This window comes from Convolutriloba macropyga, chromosome 2 (assembly GCF_964194025.1).
Source record: "Convolutriloba macropyga chromosome 2, txConMacr16.3, whole genome shotgun sequence".
Classification (NCBI taxonomy): Eukaryota; Metazoa; Xenacoelomorpha; order Acoela; family Convolutidae; genus Convolutriloba; species Convolutriloba macropyga.
The window spans coordinates 28,533,575-28,557,148 of NC_134469.1; the positions used below are offsets into that span (position 1 = coordinate 28,533,575).

Consider the following 23,574-nt stretch of genomic DNA (forward strand, 5'->3'; position numbering starts at 1 on the left):
TCAGCTTTTTTAATATATAGCCCAGATCAAAAACACTGGAGAGGAAGCTCTCGAATAATGACATCAGTCAAAGCGTAATGGTATCGCTATCAAAGTGGAAACCAATTTGCGTGATCAAGTCTACAACCTATGTTCAAAAAGGAACTTGAAAGCGCGACTTGAGATCAGTGGTGAGACCTCAAAGCAATCAAAAGATTGCACGCACGGCGTGACTCCACTCCGAATGCTTTACAGTTCCAAATAAAGGCATTAGCACTTGAGCTCTCAAACCAACTCCAACAAACCAATATAAAATCCAACTTCAATCCAGCGCCCAAAATTCCACAACAAGAAATAGAGCTACTATAAAAGTGTGTTAAATAGATTTAATATTTTCCATAGATACCGTGCAAAATAGGCGCGGGTATTTTATATTTATGAGGCGCCCCAACATTGGTTGCAATGGTAGCAAGGATTAACAACTTCCAGTAGATCTACTTAGCTATTGCTCTACCCAGCTAGTTATCCCCAGTTACTGTTAAAGAACAAACTCCAAATTCAAACAAGCCAGCTCATTTTCACTATCAGCCACTACAACCTTACTATATATCTCCTAGTTCCATTCACTTGATATGTTTTGACATTTCAGCTCCATAACTCTTCAAAGACTCAAAACACGAAACTTCTTGCTTGTTTACACTTTATAAAGTAAACTACTCTTAGCTTGGCAGAAGCGGTCAAATAACACCATACACAATTTGCCCCGTGCAAACCGGCATCAATTTTCTTCAGATTCAGGAAAAAACATCTTTTCGCTTTTGTAGTTACTCAAGGCTTAATACCCTCATTTACCCATTTTTCACCACTAATCGTGTTTAACAGCTGCTTCTGAGCAAACCGCTCACAATTTACACATGAAAGCCTCCATTTACAACTGATTCTTATTTTGTTATCTCATTTCAAGCTACATCTCTGTTTACCCAGCTCACTGTTTACTCTTTAGATTTCGAAGCTATTCTCCATTTTTCACTATCGGTTTCCCTCTCTGGTTAGCTTTTAATCATTAGTCATGGATATTGTAAAGTCAAATATTAGAATGGTGCTGTACGTAGCAGGTGGCGAGGGCGTAGCTAACAACCAATTCCTGGCTGAGTACAGAGAGATTACGGGACAGAAGCTAGATATCGAGTCACTCGGCTTTCAAAGGGAGCAACTGCATTAATACTACTAACTTTAGGCGCCCATATTGAGAAAAGCTGGAATTTTGTTTTTGTATCGAGATGCCCCAAAAATAAACATACCCGGCAGATTGCCGGAAAATAGCCGCCGTTGATTCCAATAAGCATGATTGGGATTGAAAGAATAGATATTGAAAAAAAAAAAGATTTTTGTACAAAAACATTTTTAAGTCCGATTTATTTTGATGGCATTTCGTAGTTGAACATACTTCTGTTTCTTAGAGAGAGGCTACAGGGTCTACTATCAATACCAATAAGCATTAGAGAGAGGTAACTAATACTTATAGGAACGACGTTCAAATAGCGGGCATCTAAAATTGGGCTTTATGGGTTTATCCCGTTTCTAATTCTGACTTCAATTTTTATACTGACTCTCTTCATTTTGAATTGCTTTGCTGAGCAACTAAAGTAAAAAAAACATAGCAGAAGGGGACGTTAAAACTGCTGTTGGTTTAAATGAACATCATAACAGTCTAATTCACAAGGGTGTACACATTTCAATAAGGGCTCTGCGGGGGTCTGTTACAAATTTTTGACCTAACACAAATTTTTAACCTACACTTATAATAAACATAGCCGGCAGATTGTGAAAGAATTTAAAATCCATTCAGTTGAAACAGTGAGTGAAATAAGTCAGAAGTCAAACGTGAAAATCGTGACTTATGTAAAACGAAAAACGTGATCAAAAGGTAAAGCGAATTAAAAAACATAGCAGGACAAGTCCTGACGTACAATTCAAAGAATTTTCATTGACTAGACAAACAATTAGAACAAGAACAGACTATGAGTGAATTGGGAAAACCATTTCTAAAAACAATCATATAAAAAAAATTAAAAAAACCAGAAAATCGATGTCAAACTGCCGCATGTGAACAAAAAAAAACATGAGCGAGAAAGAGAAAATTGGTTCAAACAAAAAACTAGGCCTAGAATGAACTATTAATGGATTGGGAAAACCACTTAGAAAAAAATCCGATCCAACAAATCGAAAAAAACAGTAAAAACAGAGTGAAATTGCCGCATGTGAACGAAAAACCACTAGCGAGAAAGCGAATTTTTGTTCAAACACCGTTTTCTCACTCTACTTCAAATTTAGAGCGAAAATTCACACCGCAAAACCACTCGCTTTTTCGCTCCATTTCCTGTTTCGGCGTGACCAAAATCACTACTCAAATTTGACTTAAATCATGAAAATGTGTGAACAGATCTTAAAAAAAGAAAGACAGCGCCCCAATACAATTCAAATTCTTTGAATTGTGAAAATTCTTTGAATTGTAAAAAAAATAGGAGCGCTATAATAGCCGGCTGAGAAGATGAGGGCGGCTATTAAAAAATAGTTATCAAAATAAGATTTTGTCGGGAAAAAATTTTTTGTATTTTAGCTAATTTTCCAAAATAATAACACATTCGAAGCCAGTCGAAGTTAAACCTTAACGCACAAGTGCTTTTATTGAAAAAAACCTTAATTGTAGTATCTCATTACTTCTTAAACAGCTGTTTTGATAAGTATATTATATATCCTCGCACTTGTCACAATTTTCTGCGATACACATTTACGGATAGGACAGAGTAAGCGAGAGTGCAAATTTGTGACAGCAAGTTACTTTAGTTCAGATTGTTTTAACTGGGAGATTGTCGTATATTTATGTAAAAATAAATTTTAAACTTATGTTAGAACAATTGTCATACAACCTCAAAACACAGTAGTCGTAAAAATTTACTTTCAACACTTTTAACCAAAAAAACCGACAATCTTTTGGGGTGTGAATAAAGAAAACCAACCTTTGTCGAACTATAGATCCTAAATTACTTAAAAATAACAATAATTGCAGATACGTGTAAATCGCCAAGTGGAGTACCCGCAAAATAATCTGCGTAATTATGAAATTGAAAGATACCACTGAGAACAGCGACAAACAACACTTGACAGGCGTCTCGAACTAAAATCTCCATCAAAATTTGTCACTTACAAGACAGGGAAACAAAATGACAACCAAACTACCAAAAATTACTCTATTTTTTAACGTACCCACACTGTCCTACCCGTTGGACATACTTCCATTTCTAAATCAAATTTCTGTCACCATCAAAACAATAACCACTGCACTTGAAAATAATTATTTGAACAAACGCACACTTCTCCAACTGTAGCTCCTATATTACTTAATTTTTTTTAAAAATGCAGACACAATCTCCAGGTGGAGTAGCCGTGAAATAGACTGCTTAATTAAGTAGTTGAAAGATGCCACCGAGAACCACAAAAAGAAAACATGTCAAAACACTTGACCTCTGTCTCATCCCCTGAAAATTAAATCAAAATTAACACATTGTGGAGCATGAGGGGATAAAACGAAATCATGGTTCCCCTTACTCAAAAAATACGAAAGGTCAAAGATGGGTTAAAATTTTTCTTATTTATAAAAATATATATAAAAAACGAAAATTATCAAACAGAGCCGGAAAATAGCCACCCCTGAATCGCTTGATGCACATCGGGAAAAAGAAAGAGATAGAATTGACAGAATTTTTTTCTCAGTGTCAAAAAATGTTCTAATGTGGTGTGCAGTTTCAGTTAGATTCTAAAACTATAATTCAGTCAGCTTTCAACCTGAAGGCTATTCAGCTTAATACTGTCAGCTAGCAATGGCTCTACGGAACTTTAATAACCTAATGCACTATGACTTAATGACCTTAATGAACGGGCTTTATCGGTTTCTTTTGATTTTGCTCTTTTGACACTGTCCGTACTCACTACGTTGGGTAATTCAATGAGTCAAAGAATTTAAAAACTATTCAGTTGAAACAGTGAGTGAAGTAAGTCACGAGAAAAACGTGATGCATGATTAAAAAGGTAAAGCGAATAAAACATAGCCGGAACACTTCGGAGCTGAATCGAAGTACAAATTTCTTTAGGCCCAGACAACCACTCAAAAAATAAAAGCTGAGCCGGCTAATTAAATCTACGAATCATTTTGAAACAATCACAGAGGAGAGATAACACGAGAACGCCCCAAAAAGGATATCTGAATAACATCCCAAGTCGCGCTCCAGCCAAAACACTATTGCGAGAGCACCGACAAATAATCTTCATTCAATAATTGACCACCTTCTGATATAAAAAAACCACAGAAACGCTACATTCAGAGAAAACCAAGTAAAGGGGAAGAAAATGAAAAAAAAAAAAATGAAATTTTAAAAAAGTAACTCCGAAGAAGATTAAAAAGCTAGCTCTTGATTGTTATTCTGGGAACCTTTTGATAAATTCTTCTGCTCGATCAGTGCACTACGCAACTAAACAAAAAAAAATAGGCAAACAACGAAAAATTGGAAAGAAAATACATATTTATAAAATTGCAAGGTACAAAACCTTGAACTGTCAAGTCTTAGCAGCATCACCTATATAATTGTTCTAGGTTAAACAGTGAACCAGAAAAGTTATTGCCAAATGCTTAATTCGGAAGAAATAACCAAAAAACTTTAATAACGAAAAGAGGCAAAAATTAGATAAAAATTACTTCATTTTTTAAAGCAACACAACTCAAAATTAAAATCTATTAAATGGATTTTAATGGATTTTAAGGGACCAACTAAATCCCTTTGAAAAACTAAGATCAACAAAAAAACTCCCTAGATATTAAAAAAATAGAATAAGATAACAAAAACTAATAATCACGTGGTTAGCGAAAATTTTTTCACACGTACTTTTCTCTCGCTCTCAGAATAATACATGAACGAAAACCACTCTCATATCTCTCTGCTTTTGACATTTGTTTAGCAGATTGACCTAAACACTTCTTATCACGTGCGTGATTCGATTTCCTCTAAAAAAACATCCTCTAATATAGAAGTCACCGGTTTAAGAAAATAGATTACCATTACTCCTCTTCGAGTAGTTAAAAAGGAGAGCGGATAAAAAATAGCCGTTGCTAGGATGGCGGCTATTTAAAAAAATCTACAGTAGGTTGATCATGAAAGTCTGCAATGTCGTAAAACAATCTCAATTAAACAACTAAACTCCAAAATTTTCAACTTGTTTTGTAAACAGCGAAAAAGGGGATAAGCTTAAAATAAATGCTAGTAAGAAATTTGCTCGACAGCAACGACAAAACAAAGCCATTCGGTAAAGCCAAAAGATAAAAGTTTGAAATCTACTAGCAAACTAATGACCTATCGAAAGTACCTATCCTTAAATTGAGAACAAAATATTTTCGTAGAGAAATCGAGCGAACGATATTCATGAAAGAGGCGACAAAATAATAAATTAAGAGAAAAAATTATACGAAACTGAAAGAGCGGTTGTTCCTTTGGATTAGACTAGAGGACTTAATGAAAACGATTCCAGATGTTGTTCACTTGGAGAAGGACACTCATACACATGAGTTCGTTTATGTAGCAAAAGAACATGCTGTACATTGGATGTCAGACGATGAATCGAGTGCTCAACAGACATCAGACGACAATGACGATAGCTAGCCTTATCTGTAATTAATTGCCAGTATTCAACTGGAACGTTGTTTTCACAATTTGTAGACAAGTTCGGCGATTTTGCCATACGGCCTGTGATGGAAAAAATTTTCATTTAATTTACGTTATTTTTAACTTTATAACTGTTTCTGAAACCCGCGTTTTCTCGTACCTTCAATACATTGCCAGTACAAAATGCAAATACTTAGCTGTCAAATGAAAACAAAAATGCATCGTCGGGGGGGGGGGGGGCTAAACATTTGCGGCGTCGGTAGTAAAAGAAGAAACAGTTCATTTCAGTATTTCAGTTGGTATATAATAAATGCCATGAAATTTTGTTTCTGTAAATTTATACTTTCTTCCAATTACGTGACAAAATACACTTTTAGAGGATATACACAAAACTTTTGATTTTGAGCATTTAAACCAATTTTCACATTTCATTTCAATTCTATTAACTGCTTCACTTACAAAGCTCGCTCAATAAATCGCCTACAGTTTTCATCCCATTAAAATTTTTTCGGAGACAGGGTATGCAATCTGATCTTTTTGGTTGATGATCATTTGCGAGAGGAGTTCGCATAACTGGGAGCTAAAGGAGAGCGGGGGATTCAAGGCATTAATTCCTGATAGTGAATGGTAGACATGATAGCAATAGTATGAATGATATCAAACCGTCCAGTCTGAATCCAGATTTATGAATGTCAGTTTGTCCAGGAGGAGGTCCTGTCTTCCTTCCCGCGGATCCCGGCCCATTCTCATCACCCGATCCCCCATACCTTGGACTAGTGCCCCCTCCTCCGGCGGCAGAATTGGCACCTTTTCCCACTGGACTAGAGAAGCTGGCATCGGCCACTGCCCCACTGTAGGCATCACGCTGCACCGCCTCTGGTTTTTGAGTCTGAAAAACAACATCCATTTTCTGATCACAAAGCCATAGATAAACAGTAGGATTCTGACGTAATATGGTTAGAATTTCGTCAAAGAATTATTCAATGCAGCAAGGTGAATGACCCCTTACGTACTGACCCCTTTTCTGGACACTGAAGAGCCAGTACATCAAACATAGCCGGCAGACTGCCGGAAAATAGCCGCGATAGACGCGTGTGGCCTACCATGAATTGAAACAACTAAGGAAATAAGATACAGATTGACCAGACTCTAATACTCAAGAATTAGGGCATACAAGTTTGGCACTACTTAGATGCACACTATTGACCTTTAATTAGTAAATGTTCGTAAAAGTTCCATAAGTGAGTTCAGAAGTCATTTTTTGAGTGAGGTAAGTCACGCAATTGCCTTAAAAGCAGAAAAGACGTCAAGAACCGAAATTTTAACTGCAAAGCAGTAGAAGTCACTGAAGTCATAGAAAAAGTCAATTCCAAGAAGTCAGGGTAAGACAAAACAAAAATCAGTTAGACGATAAAAAAAATTAGGAGCGCAATAATGGCCGCCTGGAATTGCTGACACGGCTGTTAAAAATAAACGACTGGCGAGCTGTTGAATTCGTACTCTTAGATACTAGTGAGACGTAAGGCTCTAACACAAATTAATACCTGTTTATCCCATTTTTGAGGACAAAAAACAATTAGTCAGCCACAGAAAGCTAACAGACGAAAGGTCGGTAGTAAGAAAAATCGCATAAAGACCAGCAGGACTAATATAATTGCTACAAATTTCGTTAAAGAGCAATTAAACAAAATTTTCAATAGCCTTTCCCTGGTTTTTCAATCTTTCTTGTTTTTTGTCCGCAACAAAGTTTGAAAGAAAATCGTACCAAAGAGAGCGTGCACTTTTATTACACTTTAAGCATGGTACTCAGCTACAACAGACCTAAGTTATAAAATAATGAAGCTGGGTCGGTACATTCCACATTAAGTTACTCATGCTATAAATAAATGACCAAAATTATTACATGATCACAAAGATTGAAAAACGAGGAAAAGACTCTTCTCAGATTACTCCTAATGTAATAAAAAATGATCTGATGCTTCGTAAAAAAGAATGTTTACAAAACTTCCAGCAATAAATAATTAGCATGTGCTTTTATGCGCCATAATTGTCAGAAGCACGTGTCAGAAGTTCTATTTATCTTGAGTTAATCTTGATGTATCTGTTTTATGATTACTAAATAAGGCCCCCGGGCATGTAAATACGGCCCCGGGATCTTGAAAAGGTATTAATCTGCAAAACAACCAGAATTAACAAGCTAAAGATCGGCAGTCAGAAAATTCAGTCTTAGAAATCTTTTCTTCAACAAGGAAAAGTTTTAGCTGTCGGCCCTGCTCCGAAGCAAAAGTAAAACCGCTTAGGCTCCGCAAAATAAAACCTGCGAAAAGAAAAATTTACGTGACAAAAGCTGCTACTAAGTAGTAAACTAATTCAGCGCGAAACATTACTTCAACAAATTCATTACAACTAGGTCCGTAAAGGCTATCTGAATGCATCTTATCTTGAATCTTTAACAATCGGTATTCTCATTGAAAACTTATTCGTGATAACTGGTGAACATGCAATCGTTTCAATGAATTTTTTTTGCAAAACCACTGTGGACAAACCAGCAAAAATTGAAGAGGGCCAAAAATGTCAAAGAAAGATTTTATGCAAGTTAAGAGTATTAGTCGTTCTCACAGGGCATTGAAAAATCAAAGGAGATAGAATGAGGTATAAAGAGTGAGAGAAAGTGAGAGTTCGAAGGCAGCAGAAATATAAAATGAGTCGGAGAGCAAATAGAATTGAAGACACGAAAAAACCAAGACAGAGAACAAAAGCAGGCTGAAAGCAGAGAAGGGAAACAAAAAAAAAACGAGAGTCTGGGAGAAAGCCAACGAGTGCGAAAAGCGAAAAAGGGGCATTAACGAGAAAAAGAGAAGAAAAAATCGAAATTGATGAAAGAAACAACAGAGAGAATCTAATGCAACAAAACCATATTATCAAAAACCCACCGTAAGTAAACAATAGGAAACAAAAAATTGAATCAAAAACAGACAAAAGAAACGAAGTTACTAATAAACAACCGAGAAAAGAAAAAAAAGTGATAGAGAGAAAGGAAGAAAAGGAAAGTGAGCGAGAGAAAGAACGCAAGAAAAAACGAACGCAAGAATTTATAATGAAGGAAAATGGGACAGCAAAAAAGACGCCGAAATCATAAGAGAAAGTACAAAAACAACAAGATGGTGAGCAAGCGCAAAAAGCAAAAAATTAGAGTGCAATAAGAAAATATCACAGAGAAAAACTCTTGAAGAGCAGAAAAAATAGAAGATCGCACAAAAGAAAAAAAGAAAGACAGAGAAAGAAACAGAAGAGAGGGAGAGATACAAAAATTCAAAGAAGAAGAGAAAACAGATCCTGGGTGAGACAATGAACTCCGGTTCTTATTAAAAGGATGAATATGATAATGAGAAGACGAAGGACCTGCCCAAGACGAGAGATGTGCCGATAAAAACCAATCCTTGGCAAGCCTTTGCGAATGCTTTTAAGAAGTCAACAAATAAAGAACTGAGTTAAGGCGTTGGCTAATGCCACCAACAAAATTTTCCTCGAAAGAATTAAAGAAGTAAAATTATATACCTATCATTTTTTGTATGCAATAGTTTATTAGTAACAGCTCTTAATATGAAAAAGTCCACTACTGAGTGCTTAAAATTTGTATTTATTTCAACACCTCAGTTTTGTCATATAAAAGTTTTTGGCATCTAATTTTGGTTTTTGCATCGGCACCTTTTGGGTCTTTTACACTTCACAAATTTTGTTCGCTGAATTCTTCTGAATTAAAAAAAAATTTCGTATAATGAAACTTTGAAAAACAAATTCCATCTTTTAATCATTTACGTTCTCGGTGAGTGAACTTTCCTTCAAAAAATTTCAAGACAACCCTTTTCATCAACAACAATTTTTTGACAATGAAGTGCAAAAAAAAACAATGTTTTTTTTGGTCATACACCCTCTTCGTGTTGACACAATTTCGATCATTCGCCTTTTCAGTATCAAAAGCTTTTCGGTCACAGACCCTTTTGTGAAGAAGTCTTTGGTCACAGACCCTTTTCTGAACAACTAATCAGCCAATGATTTTTTTCGACACTATAGCTTTTGGTTATTGAAACCCCGATTATTGTCTTTTTCTTTTTAACTTTCGGCGACCAAGAAAAAAATTACCGCGTGATCGAAGCAAATTGCTTCTATAGATGCGCGATCGAAGCAAATTGCCGGTGGATTGCCAAAACTGGCTACAGTTGAATCCCCTAACAACCATCGACACATTTACTCACGAAAAATACCTATTGATATTTTTTTCAGTTTAGCGATTATATGTTCTGCTGAATATTTTTTAAAACAGAAGGCTATTAAAGACCAGATTACAATGAGTTCCAAACTCTTTTGATAACCAAAAACAATTTCACTCAATTCTTGAACGTTAATTCTTACTCCATTCACTGTTGAACGTTAATTCTTACTCTTGAACGTTAATTCTTACTCCATTCAGTTGAACGTTAATTCTTACTCCATTCAGTAGAAATTATGCGTTTTGTAAGTCAGAATTAAAAAAAACATACAATCCAAATAACTGAACGAAAAACTTGTAACTACTGTACAAGGCCAGCAAAAAAGAAAACAATCTCAAAAGTTGAGAAACAAAAACAATCAAACAACATCAACAAAATTTAATCACTGCTAAGACTGCAGAAGCTTTTATACTGGAAAACAAATTTAATGCGTTTTAATAAACTCAAAGAACCCACGCAAAAGCCATGAAAGAGTTTATTGACCATTAAAGATGATATATGACAAATACTTAAAAAATTGCAAACGGCAAAACTTAAGGAAAATTCTCAATGTCGCAATATTATATAATCAAACCCACTTTTATATTTCTGGAATCTGTCCAGTAAGTCCAGTAATACGTCTGCAAGACCTACAAATGTTTCAATGGCCCAAAAGTTCGATAAACTTAAAAAATGACAACCAATTTTTAAAAAAATTGAAAACAATTGTAAATTTCAATGAAATGTATAAGAAAATTTGAGACACAAATTTCTTCCGAACCATTTCATTGTTTCCAATTTCAAGCCTTGAAAAATATCAGTGGCTCAAAAAGATCGATAAACTAGGAACATGACAATTTTCAAAAAATTTGAAAAAAAAAATTATCAAGAAATACAAAGATTCGTGATACCAAAATGATTCAAAAACCATACCGTACCCCGAGCAACTATACAGTAACTTACTATCAAACCCTGGGATTGTCTGGCGGCTGAAGCAAGCAAAACTAAACAAGAGAATAAAAACAACACAAATGGCAAACTTTATCAAAAAGTTGCTTAAATTCGTGATACTAAAATGCTTAAATGCGTTTTAATAAACTCAAAGAACCCACGCAAAAGCCATGAAAGAGTTTATTGACCATTAAAGATGATATATGACAAATACTTAAAAAATTGCAAATGGCAAAACTTAAGGAAAATTCTCAATGTCGCAATATTATATAATCAAACCCACTTTTATATTTCTGGAATCTGTCCAGTAAGTCCAGTAATACGTCTGCAAGACCTACAAATGTTTCAATGGCCCAAAAGTTCGATAAACTTAAAAAATGACAACCAATTTTTAAAAAAATTGAAAACAATTGTAAATTTCAATGAAATGTATAAGAAAATTTGAGACACAAATTTCTTCCGAACCATTTCATTGTTTCCAATTTCAAGCCTTGAAAAATATCAGTGGCTCAAAAAGATCGATAAACTAGGAACATGACAATTTTCAAAAAATTTGAAAAAAAAAATTATCAAGAAATACAAAGATTCGTGATACCAAAATGATTCAAAAACCATACCGTACCCCGAGCAACTATACAGTAACTTACTATCAAACCCTGGGATTGTCTGGCGGCTGAAGCAAGCAAAACTAAACAAGAGAATAAAAACAACACAAATGGCAAACTTTATCAAAAAGTTGCTTAAATTCGTGATACTAAAATGCTTAAATGCGTTTTAATAAACTCAAAGAACCCACGCAAAAGCCATGAAAGAGTTTATTGACCATTAAAGATGATATATGACAAATACTTAAAAAATTGCAAATAGCAAAACTTAAGGAAAATTCTCAATGTCGCAATATTATATAATCAAACCCACTTTTATATTTCTGGAATCTGTCCAGTAAGTCCAGTAATACGTCTGCAAGACCTACAAATGTTTCAATGGCCCAAAAGTTCGATAAACTTAAAAAATGACAACCAATTTTTAAAAAAATTGAAAACAATTGTAAATTTCAATGAAATGTATAAGAAAATTTGAGACACAAATTTCTTCCGAACCATTTCATTGTTTCCAATTTCAAGCCTTGAAAAATATCAGTGGCTCAAAAAGATCGATAAACTAGGAACATGACAATTTTCAAAAAATTTGAAAAAAAAAATTATCAAGAAATACAAAGATTCGTGATACCAAAATGATTCAAAAACCATACCGTACCCCGAGCAACTATACAGTAACTTACTATCAAACCCTGGGATTGTCTGGCGGCTGAAGCAAGCAAAACTAAACAAGAGAATAAAAACAACACAAATGGCAAACTTTATCAAAAAGTTGCTTAAATTCGTGATACTGAAATGCTTAAATCAATCCTATTGCCACTAATGACTATTATCAGACCCCACAAAGATTTTTTGGCCCCTGAGGCTGGAAAAACTCAAGTGACAAAAATTTTCAAAATTGCAAAATAATTAACCATTTTGTGTGATTATGTTTGCAGTACGAATACATATAGCCCAAAAAATGGTTATAAAAATTATGTGATGCAAAAGCCCTTAATCAACTTTGACAAAAACAAATTGAAGAGTGATCACGCAAAATCTAAAAATTACGAAAAAACGAGATATTGCACCATTTTGGTCTCAAAACTCCATTGACCTTTTAACCTTGAATAAAGGCCTTCCGAGCAGCTTCAACACTCCAAGCACGCGACAGGTTGGTTACCAAAGCCAGTTTTAGAAACAACACTCCAAGCACGCAACAGGTTACCAAAGCCAGTTTTAGAAAGAAACTTAATGCCGACTGGCCCTTACCTGTTTATCCCGTTTCGAACGATCAAAATGAATGAAATTCTTGGATTGTAAAAAGAATAAAAACATTGACATCAGTGTCAAATAGTGCTACAATTTGTCGTCTAGTATTAGGCGTTAGCTGCTCCGTTGAATACAATTTCTCAATACTTATTCAGTACTAATATAATTGCTGCAAAATTCGTTTGGGATCAATTAATGACAAACTTCGAAATCAGAATTAATGACAAAAATTTTTAATTCATAACAGTAAAATCATTAATTATTAAGTTAAGTTATAAATAAAAGTAAACAGGTAAAAAACGTAAAAAAGCGCCTCGCAAGTCAATAAATCAAGACCCATAAGTAATATCACCGACCTCAAGTAAAGGCCAACTTGCCAAAATCGCTAATGAAAAGCAAGAAAACCTGAAAAAATGAACAATCGTAGACCGTAAATATCAAAAACTGTCCATGAGACCTCAAATGCATGTCTTTCTTGCCTTCCTACACTTTAGGTACTTAGAACACTGAGAAAGGTACTGAGAAACTTCGATACCTCAACGCAATTCAACGCTTCCAGGCTGAACCCGTTTACAGCAGTTCAAAATCGGAGTCACCGAATAAAATGCGTCAAATTTTTCGAAAAACTAACTCCAATAGAAATAATTTACGACCAATAAATTTTTATAATTGACGCCTAAAATTTTATATGCTTCATTATTAGACCGATCAAAACGAAAGAAGATAAACACTTCGGGCATGTATTTTCTCGGCCAATATATAACTGCTTCAAACTTCGTTTGAGATCAATTAATGACAAATTTCTAAACCAGAAATAATGACAAAGTTTTTTATTTCATACAAGCAAAATCATATAAATAATGGTTTTACTGTAACGAAATAAAGAATATTCCCATACCACGGGTACCAAGTCAATTTAATGATAATAATAATAATTTATAATTAACTTATAATTAAAGTTAATTATAAATTATTACTATAATTATCATTCAATTGACTTGGTACCCGCGATACGGGAATCACTTTGTTAACTAATTACAAAAACAGGACCAATTTACAGAATACTGATAGTATTTAAAGTTCACAGCCATTAATTTCAAAAGAGAGTTCAACTGTTACCGAAATAACACTGTTGGACATGTCCAATCAAAAGTTGAGATGTCATTTCGTTGGGTGAGAACATTTGCATATTTCACAAAATTCTCCTCAAATTTGACTGATTTCGTTCAATTAAAATTTTTCCTCAAAAATTATTTTGCTGCAGAACGGTTACACTGCGTGGTGCCTTCAAAACTTTCCAAAATCATCAAACTTAAGGGCAGTATCACAGTTGTAAATTTTGTTCAGCAAAAGAAGATCAAAAGAAAACTAAGTGACAACAAATTGTGGTAAATGAGGCTCTAATTGTAGTCACTATCGGTTAAAAATTTATTATTCAAAGCCCACTTGAGCGCTCGTCTTTGCATATTTTCTAGTTTTCTGCAATTTGGACAATTCGAGAACCATACATTTGACGCGTACAAGAGAATTGATAAAATGTAACTTTTGTATAAACTTACTTTTACTCTCGTTTTTGTAGAAAAGGCAACGTTTCTCTTCAAAAAAAGCTTTTGTTGTGCCCTCGATATCCGCTGAGTGATATGACTGTCTCATTTCAACTTATTAGTAATAATTATGCCAAGATGATTCACCGAAGATTTGCAAGTAAATAGTACGTAAAGTGGTCGGAAAGTACTAAATACACCTCAAAACAATCATAAACATAGCCGGCAGATTGCCGGAATAGCTGCGAAAGAATAGACTTGCGTGCCGTATGATAGAGATAGAAACAGATACAGATAAGCTGAAAAAGTTAACGACGCCGCTCAAAAAGCTATGTAAAAAAATAAAACGATAAAATAATAAAGCTTGTTAAAATTCACTGCGCAGAAGCCCTTTCATTAGAGACCCTTAATACACATAAGAGTTCCTTTGACCTTAAACTAATGTAGAATAAACTTAAACTTTAAAGTGCAAAAGCCATTTTATTCAGTAAGTCACTTATGATCATAATCTAATCACCCAAAAAAACTTTTGCTAGAGAGAGTGAGAACTGACGTCACGCGCGCAAAAGTAGTTAGTGAGAGGAAGAAGTCATTCAAAAATTTGACTGTTCAGCTGTGAAGTGTGAACAAATGTAAAACGAAAAAAGAGCGTCAGACGACGAAACAAAAACATAGCCGGAAGAATTCCGGAAGCGAGTCGAAGCGTCAAAACTTCACTAACAAAACCGTGATTGCAGTGGAAGCCACTACTTTTTGTATTAAACCATTAACTCATTACCTCTCCAGGTCTGCTCTAAAAATTGGTGAAACTTAAACCACTGTCACCAAGAGAACAAAAATGCAGCAAAATTTAATATTATTGAAAACGTTTGGTAACGTTAAAAAATCCGGAATAATTAAGATGGAAAAAAAGACTGATAGGATGAAAAAGCTGAAAAGGTTATCAATTGCCCTCAAACAATTCATGATTCTAATCTGAAAAAGATCGTGAAAGCAAACGGCAGATAATAATCTTCGAAACTAAGTTAAATCTTTTCAAAAAAGAAAAACCAAACTTAAGAAACAGAAAACACCCATAAATACACTTCTAATCAATGCAATTAAGACAAAAAACAACACATACTTGTTCCTTCTTTGTTGCACATATGCTAGACAACATAATTTCAGACAAATTAAAGAATTAAATTGATCATAGAAAAGACATAAGCAGCAGAAGAATATTCAAAGGCAAAAAATTGTTTAAATTAATACAAGGCCGGAATAAAGTTGCAGTAAATAGTCATGAGCGGAAATTTTGGCAAAGACTTGCTAGTAAACTCTCAGTACTGCTTTATGTTGAATGAAATCAATTGCAAACCAAAGAAATGACGAAAACCTAAGAAAAAGCTGAAATCATTCATTTTTAACAACTGAAGAAATCAATATACCGAAAATAAATGTAGGTGCCAGGACAAAGCTAGAATGATACTAACTGGAATACGAAGAATATGGGCACAATCTAAGGAACGCCGTAACAAAGACATTCTTGATTTATGAAAGTTAAAAATCAATTTAAAAAGTTTAAGAAAAACGAATACAATTCCTTGTTCAGCATTCAAGAAAAAGAAAAGATAAATAGTCATCCGTTACAAAGATCTATCCTCCTGAGAAGAACCAAAAAATAGGAAAAAGCAGAATTCATAAATACGAAACATTGAAACATTTTGCAAAAAAAAATGATAAAAACTTTTAAGACTGCATTTATGAAAAAGTTTTGTGTTTTTCAAAAACTTAACGCCAAAAAATGATTGATTTGTTATTGAAATGAAATTAAAGTCCCTCATGTTGCACAAAAAGACTATTTCTAGCAATTACAACCAAAATAAATACGAAAAACTGACGAAAATCGGAAAAAAACTACCAAAATCGGATTAGCATATGTACAATTTTATGAAACAAAATTACATAGAAGTAGAAAGAGGCGTTGAGTATAGGAATTATCAAAGAGAAAGTGCCATATTAACTGATTTTTGACAAAAAAGACGGTTAAAAGATTCAAAAATGAAGAAATTAATAAAAAAAAGCCAAAAATTAACTAAAAAAAATCAAGAAATATGTGCCAATTTTCAACTTGAAACGCATTTTCAGACTCTGCAAAACACTGGTATCAGTTTACGAGGCTGAAATTACAATATAGTATCGAATGAAATTTATTTCGACAAGAAACCAAATTAAAAGAAAAAAAATTGGGCCACTTAGACGAAAAAAAACGGCTAAAAACGGTTATCTATATGTGCCATTCAGTCAAAAACTATTTTTCAAAGTCAAAAAGTCATTCACTAAACGCAGCGCATGATCAAAAAACTTCTCTTGCTTAGCAAAAATATGTTCATCAAGACAGCTTTTCTCAATTTCGCTTTTAGGTCAAAATGCCGCGTGAACAAATCTATTTCCTGAAAAAAGAAGAGACCGAGAGAAAACCAATACTCCTCTTCGAGTCGTAAAAAACCAAGAGCACCGCAATATAGCTCCGCTCAGCTTACAGCTTCGCAGCTATAAACAACAGTCAATAAACCAAGACCCATAAGTAATGTCACTGACCTCAAGTAACGAATAATTTGCTAAAAATGTTAATGAATAGCAAGACGACCTGACAAAATGAACCATCGGAGACTGTACAAGCTTTAAAAACTGACCATGAGACCTGAAATGTATGCCTTCCTAACACTTAAGGTACTTAGAACACTGGAGAAAGCTTCGAGACCTCAGCATAATTTAACTCTCTCGGGCTGAACCAGTTTAACGCAGTTCGAAATTGGAGTTACCGAATAACATGCGTCAAATTCTTCGAAAAAGAAAACAGGAGACCGCAATATAATCATGGAAATACAAAAAAACCGAGCACCTAAACAAGCAACACTCGAGTAGAGGTGGCTATCAATAATGTTACAGAATGCAAAATTTGTGTCACGGCGAATCCTTCAATTTGTTGAGTCCAAAATTGAAGTCACATGCGTGGCCCCAAAACTCTCACTATCAAATTCGAAACACCTTCCAACAAAAATAATTTACAATCAATGAGTTTTTCTAATCGACTCCTAAAATTTTATACGCTTTATTAATAGACCGATCAAACAGGCAGAAGATAAACCCTTTGGGCATGTATTTTCTCGGCCACTAATGTGACTGAAAAAGTCAAAGAAACTATCACCAATCAACATTCCCGCCAACTGAAGGCTACCAATTAGTTCTTGTGCAACAACGCGCCCGAAATCAGCCAAATTTCCTCCGTGGACGCTGAGTTGAATTTACCTGTTCCCTGTGTCGTAAGATGTTGTACACGTGGCTACAATTGGGCTTCCTGCTCACGTATTTGCCATGTCCTTGCGACACCCTCAAGTTCCCATCCTCCAGTACGGCCACTCCTTGACTGAACACGTATGCTGGTTTCCCATACACTGTCTGACCCTCGAAAATGTTGAAGTTAACTGCCTAAACATCAAAAGTTCCATCAACTACAAGGGGTCTGAAACGAGATCAGATGACAAAAATCCCATATATAGTTATAACTTTTACAGGAATATAAAACATCCCTCTTGCAATATTACTACCTTTTCAGCTTCACAAAAATTTACGGTTAGTTTTGACTGCTGCTTAAACATGAACGTGGCTGCAATATATTACAACTCGCAGTCACAATGAGAGAAGTTGGAAAAACACTTGCGTCCTTGCTATTCAACCAGTATTTAGATGATTCAAATCACAACAGCAAACGAATACTTGTTAGCTCAAGATGCACACGATACGGCAATTCCACATGTTATTTTATGAAGTACCTCCAATCATTAACATATCAAGATGGAGCGAAAGCCATTTTGCGAAAGACGATCTGCAGAATAAAAAATCTATATACAATAAGACGGATAATTACCGACACAAAAGAAGTCTAACTCTTAATTCTTCAGTTTTAGTCATTTGAACTACTCGGATGTGCCTCTGAATAAACGGCATCCTTGTGAATAAACAGTCGTCCTTTTAAAAAAGATCGATAGGCCGCCGTAAAGTCGATTTGAAATTGAAGGAAATATGAGAGCGCCCTAGATCCTTTATTCTCATACACTCTATTGCTATTGGATACATCTGAGATCACAAATTAGTGCATCAATCTGCATATTGAATAATAAGTATAACAAGGAGGCTCGGTAATGTGCGTTCGCACATTAAGTTCCGACCCCGCTCATCTACATTTTTCACTTAATTGTCTACCAAATAAGGAAGATATAAAAAAAATAACATATCAACATATTGTTCAACAAACTACTAAAAGAATAAAACCGTCTAACTTAGAAGGCCTATGAGACCTGTGGCTACCATAATATGACTAACATAAAAAACGGCGATAAAAATCAAATAGTTACAAATATTAATTACGATCAAAATTCCTTTCCCATTTTCTGAAAACCATTAAAAACCAAATCAAAATGGCATCAGATAAAAATTATACTCCAAAGATTAACCGGCACTTTTTTGGAACAAAATATGGGACTTTTCCTCATTGCGACTTGGCAAAAAAGAATTATATTCGAACTGATTAGAAAGATTACGCTTCAAATGAAATCATTGAGAGAGTCTTTTATACCTCAATAGAGAGCGACGGAGGCCTTTCATTATCCAGGATATGTCATACGACTACAAAAAGAACGACAATTACAGGCAAAAACGAAAATTTGCACGACAAATTATGCACGAAAACGATGTCCCCCCAAACGATTAAATATGAAGCTGATCACTAAAAACATTAAAAATCTTCGTTTGCGTTTTTTGCAAGTGACAAAATTTGTAAATCAAATGACGCCCATCATTGTGATACTGTTAAAAGAAAACAAAAAACCTACAAAAAAGGCGAATATGTAAAAATCATGAATATTTTATGAAAAATGGTTGTACCAAGAACGAAGACCATTTTAAGGAAAATAAAGCCGTTATGAAGAGCAAATTGCATTTCAATACATAAATGACACCACTTGTCTATAAGAGGCCCAGCTACAAATTAACAGAATTAAAATGGCAAATCTCAAAAATCTATCTCAAGTCTTTTTTTTAAAATCAAAAATTTTCAAAAATCATAGCCAACATAAGCTTTCGACTAATAGAGTAGACAGTTTGTCTTGCAACTACTTGGAAAACTAATTGTGCCTCTTATTAGTGAGACTTGATCATAATAACACAAAATACGATTAAAAACAAGCTGAACTAATAAGTTTCACAAACAACTCTACGAAACCACAGTTTTGAAGCCGTTAAATTTATAGAATATTAACCGCAAGAGAAGAAAATCTTCATTTGCCTCTCTTTTGATCAACATAACGTCTTTTTGTAAAACGAACATCACAAAGTGACAGCAAAAAGAACCGCAAATACTGAAAAGTATTTAAACTTCACAAAATTCTTCTGAAACAAATTGTCTAAGCCCTGAAGACATCATTTAAAACGTTTAAACAAGAGAAAAAATTTGTTTGGTTCTAAAAACAATAAAAAGAGCTCTAATTATGGAAGTAAAGTTATGAAAATGATACATTGTAAAATACGAAAAAAAAAACGCAAAACAGAACAAAAAGGCATAAGTTGAAGAATACTGTTCTCATTTTTTTTCAGAAATTTAATTCGAAAGTAAAAAAAAACAAATTGTCTAAGCCCTGAAGACATCATTTAAAACGTTTAAACAAGAGAAAAATTATTGTTTGCTTCTAAAAACAATAAAAGAGCTCTAAATATGGGGGCTAAGTTATGAAAATGATACATTTTAAAATACGAAAAAAACGCAAACCAGAACTGTTCTCATTTTTCATTCACAACAAATGAAGGTCAAAAATAAAAAAAACTACCAAATTCTAAAAGGAACGGTGCCGCAGCCCCTAAAACCATATGTTATAAAAACCACAACTATCTTCAGTTCCAAACGATGTAAAGCTTTTTTAAGTTACACTGTTAAATAATGTGACAATTTACCAAAGAAACAAAAACAACAGCAAAAATGGGCAATTATGCACAAAAATCACAAAATATTGTAGGAAAACTCGTATTAACAAAAGCAAGGTTAACTTATGTTAAAAAAACTGCCCACAAAAATTTTTTGTATTCTAAAATGGAGAAATGCTGACCTGTACACACTGAGAATAAGCAAAATGTCCAAAATAAAAAAATGATAAGTTCAAAAAATCACAGAAGTTTCATTAAAACAAACAAATTTAATAACATAAGAGACACTAGGTAACAACCGAATGCATAGAAAAGGTTCAATTACACCTCTTGAGGAAGAATTTTAGATCTTTGAGTGGTTAGGCTTAAAAATTAGACTGCCAAAAGAAAAACAATTGAAGGCAAAAGACAAGAACTCAGTTAAATTTTGCTAGAACTCTCCCTCAACGCTAAAAAACCCTTTGGTTCTCTGAAAACAAACTATCTACATGTGGCCTCAAATTTAAGTAAATTGCAGCTGTCATTAACGGAGCCGTGAATAAAAAATATTTTCAGTAATTAACATTAAAAAAAAAACAAAGTAAAAAATTTTGAAAAAAGGCTGCACCAAAATAAAAACCAAAAAGTTTCCGATTCTAAGAATCCATGATAATATCAAACCTTTCCCTGAATTGGTCGCGCGCCCAGCAAACTGCCCAACTGCTCCAAGTGTTTGCGAATCAGACCAATTGTTAGTGAAATACTTCAAAAATAAAAAAAACAAGGATGCATTTTGTATAAATATCGAGTTAAATCTGCAAAAAACGGCAATATAATTTTAATTCCAGACTTTCATACGGCGTCTGATTGCAACTAGCGCTCTTTTGTTGATTAGGGAGTCTGTGTGGAGGTTTCTAGGTCACTACGTCCGGCAAACTTTAACAAATTGGACAAAAAAAAGCATATTTTATGCCAAAAAAGTTCGAATTTTGAAAATTTTATCAAAAATTTTAGCCAAAAAAACTTCAATCAAAGAATTCAACAACTCTCTTTATCTCTAACGGTGACAACAACACTCTTTTGTTAAAAAATTTTAACATATTTTAAAGTTTATTAGCGAAATTGTGCCAAATTTTAGCAAAAATTACTGAAAATGTGAACAAAAACAGTCGAATGTTCACAAAACTTTCAAACCTCGATAACTCCCTGTAAAAAACGGAAATTGAAAAAATCTTTTTAATTCCGTATACTACGCTGGACGGGCTTTTTAATGATACCACTCACAATTCTCTACGATGAATATATCGATCGGCCAAAATTGACTGAACAAAAAAAAACCAGTTGAGTATATAGTTCCTCCCTCCCCACTAAAGTGGGGGTCGGAACAATTAGTGCATCAAATAATATCTAAGAATCGCGTATCTATTTTACTGCACTATCTTAGGCTGCGTTTATAACATGACAGATCAAAAACTCTGACAATGAAACTCAAGTTAAAAATGCATAAATATTCAAAACCACTTAAAAAAATCAGCAGCAGAACCACTCCGAATAACAGGTTTCAACATCAAAGTTAGAATAAAATGAGACTGTTTGCAATAACCACTTTTTATTACTATTATGACATACCCAAGTTGAGCATCAATACACAACCAAATATGAGAGGCCCAATATACTAACATTTTGTAGTTCGAATTCGATTACCTCCTTGTACTTAACGATTACAGAACCTTTAATATTTTATGGTACAAGGTAGAATCAGGCGGAAAATTTAGTTCCCTCACGGTTCGAAACGAATGTGGTCATAGTTTGCTTAGAGATATTCGTACTATAAAAACTATTCGTATAATTATTATTCATACTACTCGTATAAATATTAAGCTGATGGCGCGTGCTTTTTAGCGGCTTTTTCGTGAAAAATTTTTATGCAAAGAGCTGCATTCCTTTTCAATGAAAACCATGGATTCATTCTCGTCTCTGATAAGACAATTCAACCGCGATTTTATTTGTCGCATAACTAAAGAGCCGATAGCATTCTTTGATCCCTAAGAGACGAGACTGTAGAATGTGATCAGAACATTCAAATTCCACTAGCCTGGTGATGAGTTTCCTTCGAAATGACTCTCTTGACACTGGGATCCCAGACAACGATGTCAGCATCGCTTCCAGGGGCGATCCTGCCCTTCTTCGGGTAGAGATTGAAAATCTTTGCGGCTTTAGATGAAGTGACCTCCACGAACTTGCACTCGTCAATGAGGCCATCGCGGACACCCTTTGTCCACACGACTGACATGCGGTCTTCTACTCCATTGACCCCGTTGGGTATCTTAGTAAAGTCATCCTTTCCAAGTGCCTTCTGCTCTGTACTGAATGTGCAGTTGTCAGTTCCAACGCAGTCTAGATTGCCACTAAACGCAGATTAGCATTCAAATATGCACTGTGTTTTGAACCAAAATAATTACAAAATTTTATCCCAAAAAACGGAGCTACTAGTTGCGAATATTCACACTATACTGCACCTCTCTGTCTAATATCAATGCCATTCATTCGCTCTCTCAAATAATCTTAGTAAGCAATTTAGTTTAAGAAATTACTTCGGTTTGTGGTTGGGTGTTCATCACGTTGACAATCGACTTGACTTAAATCTTGGTAAGTGTTACTAACTAATTATTAAACGTAAGAATACGGACATTTAATTTACACGGAACTAACTTGGCGAGTTGTTGCATGAGGTATTTGGGGGTGGTGGGGTCTGGCCTAAGAGGGGGACTGAGCACGTGACCAGCTGCGTGTGCCCAACACTTGTGGAAATAGTTGGTGCCATCAGTGCCCAAACTGGCTGCAATTGGCTCACCAAACACTACCTGGCCTACATCACAAAACAAAGATTCAATTCCATTTAATCAAAGTAATGATTAAGTTATAACGAGTGAGAAAATGTTCTCGGTTTCACAAAACAAAAACTTTTATTTCATGCAAATCAAGAAGGAAAACAAAGAGGTTACAATGATCAGGGGAAATCAGACCAAGAGCTGAGGCGCAGAGTGTTAGCTCATGTTTTCTACATTGATATTACTGTTGTTTCCACACTGTGCTTTAAATCCTCATACAATCGTGAAACAAATTTCACAATATTTTGATGAGTCAGAGCAGACGAGAACAAAATAATGCAGACGAGATCTTTCAAAGCAAACGTTTTTTGATAGACACGGACAGTTTTTCTTTCTTTCAGTCAGTTGGTATGAGCTTTGTTTGAGTTGAATCCCGGGGAGCAATTGGCAATTTTGATGTGTTCCTGCGAATGAAACTATTTGACGCAGTGTATCTGCTCATAATTCCATTAGCTATA

General features: G+C 34.5%; 1 protein-coding gene and 1 long non-coding RNA gene across 9 annotated transcripts in view; one reads left to right on the top strand and one right to left on the bottom strand.

The window, feature by feature from the left end:
• Window positions 1-23,574, bottom strand: part of LOC142358593 (dihydropyrimidinase-like) — a 52,473-nt gene that overhangs the window by 3,462 nt on the left and 25,437 nt on the right. For 5 of the 8 annotated variants that reach the window (XM_075410026.1, XM_075410021.1, XM_075410023.1 and 2 more), the window contains exons 7-10: window positions 22,938-23,094; window positions 22,321-22,633; window positions 17,580-17,759; window positions 6,357-6,582 (exon numbers count right to left, since the gene is read on the bottom strand). In XM_075410026.1, the coding sequence (XP_075266141.1) occupies window positions 6,357-6,582; window positions 17,580-17,759; window positions 22,321-22,633; window positions 22,938-23,094 (876 nt within the window). Of the gene's footprint in view, window positions 1-6,356; window positions 6,583-17,579; window positions 17,760-22,316; window positions 22,634-22,937; window positions 23,095-23,574 lie in introns of all 8 variants that reach the window. The other 3 variants (XM_075410028.1, XM_075410027.1, XM_075410022.1) reach the window with 2 other exon arrangements.
• LOC142358595 (uncharacterized) lies at window positions 530-1,275 on the top strand. Its single transcript, XR_012761836.1, has 2 exons — window positions 530-1,027; window positions 1,095-1,275. It is a non-coding gene; the product is annotated as an uncharacterized LOC142358595 (long non-coding RNA).